Source organism: Drosophila hydei, unplaced genomic scaffold (genome assembly GCF_003285905.1).
Source record: "Drosophila hydei strain 15085-1641.00,03,60 unplaced genomic scaffold, DhydRS2 tig00008135-arrow-pilon, whole genome shotgun sequence".
NCBI classification, from domain to species: domain Eukaryota; kingdom Metazoa; phylum Arthropoda; class Insecta; order Diptera; family Drosophilidae; genus Drosophila; species Drosophila hydei.
Window position 1 is genome coordinate 1,016,646 of NW_022045844.1, and position 3,768 is coordinate 1,020,413.

The following is a 3,768-nucleotide window of genomic DNA, read 5'->3' on the forward strand; positions in this document are numbered from 1 at the left end:
GTGAATTGCGTAAATCTGAATGAGTGTTCGCGAGGCTCAAATGCAAATTTCCTCAGGAAGCGTGTAAATGACAAGAGCGTGACACGACCAAACCGCTTTCGACACGACTCTCACGTATGCGTATGGTAATTACAGACACACACATACATACATACTCATATAATCATATATATATATATTTACAAAGATGTGTATGTATGTATGTGTACTGTATTCTGAAACGAAAACGGATATAAGAAGCACATCACTAAGCTACCTCACTTAAGGAATATGAACGCGAGATACCCTTTAGTTGATATCAGGCATATTAAACTAAGGTTGGAATACACTTTTAGAAAAGGTTAATAATCTGTGGATGAGCTTTGTGTTGGGCAACCTTTTCTATGTTGCCTGCATATACCCCTTACGCATGTGGAATGCAGGGTATTGCAATGTGCATGACTTGTTTAGTTTGAACAACTTTTGTCCCAACCACTGAGCCCGGTTGCCTATTTCAGAGCCACAGCCCACTGTTTGTTTGCCTGGCTGGCGTGCAAGACTTTTGACTTTCTTCTAAAACAATTTGGCTTTGTATAACGGGCTGTGTGTGTGCGTACGTTCATGTGGTTGCTGACACAAACCAAAATTTAAACAAAAGAAAAGCTCGAGCAGTTCAGCTCAAGTGCTCAGCACGAGACAAACCTACTAAGACTGTTGGCTAACGGAAACCGCACTCACACTCACACGCACACCCACGCATACCAATACGTGCCCACACTCACACACACACACACACAAACACACATATACTAGCTGCTAAGTGACTCTTGGCTTTTGTTATTCTGGCTCCGCCTGCCTTTGAAGCGGTAGCAGGCAACGGCAGAAAAACTGAAGTATATTGTTAACAGGATATATAATACACAAAATAAAGTTTTCAGCCAAAGTTACACAAAAGTATTTCGCAAGTTGTGCGCCGCCCCGTCAACAATATCCCCAGCCCCCAGCCCTGCTCAAAGCCCAAGCCAGAGCCCGAAAGCTGCATCACCTTTCACTTGCTTTGTGTGTTTGATTTTTGGTATTGTTTTACTTTTGTTGAAATAGAAATTAAATACAAAGGAAATGGCCCCAATTTTTCCGGTCTGTGTATTTAACTGTGCCCGCCCTCGCACACATTTAAGGTTTTCAAGAATTTTACAATTTTCACTAAAAGAGATTGAATGAATTTGATTTGACTTGGATTTAAATGTAGAATAAATAAAAACTTTGATCAGCTGAAAATTCTAACTCAATGTCGATTAAAAAACGTAAAATGTAAACTAAATCAAAAAAGCAGAATCAAATGTTAATTCCGGACTGAAATCTAAAATATTCGCATTGAACTGACTCAAACTTAGTGAATGCAAAGTTGTAGTAAGTCCGCTTATTGGGACACTGCTTTCATTTATCTTGAGAGTCCGCCAACAACAATGCAAGACGCTGCTAACCAGCAATAGAAACCAAACTACGGCAGGAACGTCAGAAAAAAAGAAGGGAAAGAAAGGAAAAGAAAAGGAAATGCTCGTAAAAGAGGCAATGGCAAAAGCAAAGAACTGTCAGTGGTGTTATACGAGAAATGTAGCATTTGTTGAGGGGCAAAAATAAATGTTTTCAAATGTTTGACGCGTACTGACAACAAATAAGCACACACAAGCACACACACACACACACACATACACACACACTCAGGCATACTGGGCGGCGAGTGGAGGCTGCTTGAGTAGCGTACAATACACTGAGAGATATGTGCATACACACGCATTTGTCTTGCTGTGTGTGTGCGTGCATTTAATGTCTGTAATTTACCGTTAAGTAGACAAGTATTAATGGTGAAATACCAACGGAATGCGTAGCGCTGCGCAACTTAACAAACATACAAAACGGCCACAGCCGGAGACAAGACGAGCGTGAGACGAACGCCCAAAGGCAGCCATGGAGGAACCGAAAAAAAAAGAAGCGAAGGCAGCTGAAAACAAAATGGCGACGACGACATCAGTTTGACTTGACGTTGAAGTTACATGTTAACTGTGGCAGTCCACCCCCACGTACAAGCGGGCACACACACACACAGGACAGACACCCACACATAGACACAAATAAGCAATTGTCAATGTGGCGCGCGCATGTTGCCTCCCCAGCAGAGATGTCAAAAAAAAAGAAGAAAAAGAAAATGAAACGAAAAAAAAGCGAAACGGAAAAAAGAAAACGCCAACAAATTCCAAAGAAAACTCAACTTTGGATTGTTGGCATTTTTGCTGTGTGCTTTGAATGCTGAAAGCGTAACGGAAGCAGTGGGGTGTGGGCCAAAATCCACCAGGGCTCACACAAGTCGAGCAGAGAGCAAGTATGAAGTTGCTCAAAAAGGGATGAACCGCAAGCAGATACTCCGTAAAGCAAACTAAACACATACACTGCAGGGGAAACTATTTGTCAAACGACTTAAATATTTATATAGAACTGAAAATAGATCTGGCATTATAAAGAGATTATATGTATAGCAGTACTTAATTGTCTGGCAATGCAATTTAATTGTGATGGTAACAGGCATTGACTCTAGTTGGTCAGGCCCACTTTGTGGCATTTTCTGTGTGCTGGGTATAAAAAAATATTTGCGCGTTAAAATAGTAGATAAGGCGAATGGTAAGAAAGTGGGAATGACAAAACAAACGCGCCATTTTCTTGACGTTCACCAATTTGACATTTTACGTGATTTTTGGACCAGCAGCTAAGGCAGAGGCAACGGCAAGAGCAAAGTCACACAGCTCACACCACACCCGCGAGCCATGTGACTTGCCATTTGCTGAAAATTACAAACTGCCAAACTCTGTCTGCGAGTGTGTGTGAGTGTGCGTTGCGCTTATGTAATTGAGTTCGAAAGCGGCCAGTCCAGAAGCCACCGGAGCCACGTCGCAAGGCAACCCAAACCAACTCAAGCCAAGTCAAACCAAACGGGCCAAGCACGAGCACATTTTTCACAATTCATTTCATTTTGCTGCGCGCTCGCTGCAAGGCAACATTATTACAAAGAATATTGTGCGGAATAGATGAAATGAAAAAATGGCAGCATAACTTAAGGCGCTTTTCCATGAGCACACAAAAAATAAAAATAGAAAATAAAGCAAAAGAAACAGAAATTGGGAGCATCTTAAACAAAAAAACGAACAAATGCTGCACAATAATTTGGTTTTGTGTTTACATTTCTGCTTCTCGTTGTGCTGTCTGGCAACATTTCCAAAGTCCTGCCAACGCTGCCAAGAGCCCAGAGCCAGCAGTCAACAGTTCTGGCCAACTAGACTAAGATGGATTAAGATTAAGCCCAAGTAGCCCGCGAATTGCAGCCAGCAGCCAGCAGCCAACTGCAGCTTCAAACGATTTTTCTTGATTTCTTTTGCATTTTGGGCTGCCAACTTCCGTGCAGCTTTCAACCATTTCGCTCCACAGCTTTGTGTGTCGGCGAGCATTAGAAAATAATATTTTATACGCTTCACTTACAATTTTTCTTGTAGTGCTCGCGCTTGGCTGCGCCATCCATTGCGCCTTCATCTCTTCGCTGTTGCTGTGCCACTGCCAGTGCCAGCTTGAACGTGTGTATTTCTTGCAGAGTCTGTGTGTGGTTGGAGTAACGCCGCCATATTGTCGGAGTTGTTGATGTTGAAAAATGTTACATGCCAGAAATTGCTGGTTACCCACATGGAAATTACGTTGCATGTTTCATTGAGCCACCCGACTGAGCAATCGTCTTCGACTTCTGCT

The 3,768-nt window shown here is 42.4% G+C and overlaps 1 protein-coding gene across 1 annotated transcript; it reads right to left on the reverse strand.

Moving 5' to 3' along the window:
- Window positions 1-871: 871 nt before the first annotated feature.
- LOC111598701 lies at window positions 872-2,505 on the reverse strand. Its single transcript, XM_023314067.2, is given in 1 exon segment — window positions 872-2,505. A coding segment is annotated over 1 exon segment (528 nt). The 5' UTR covers window positions 2,009-2,505; the 3' UTR covers window positions 872-1,480.
- Window positions 2,506-3,768: the final 1,263 nt, after the last annotated feature.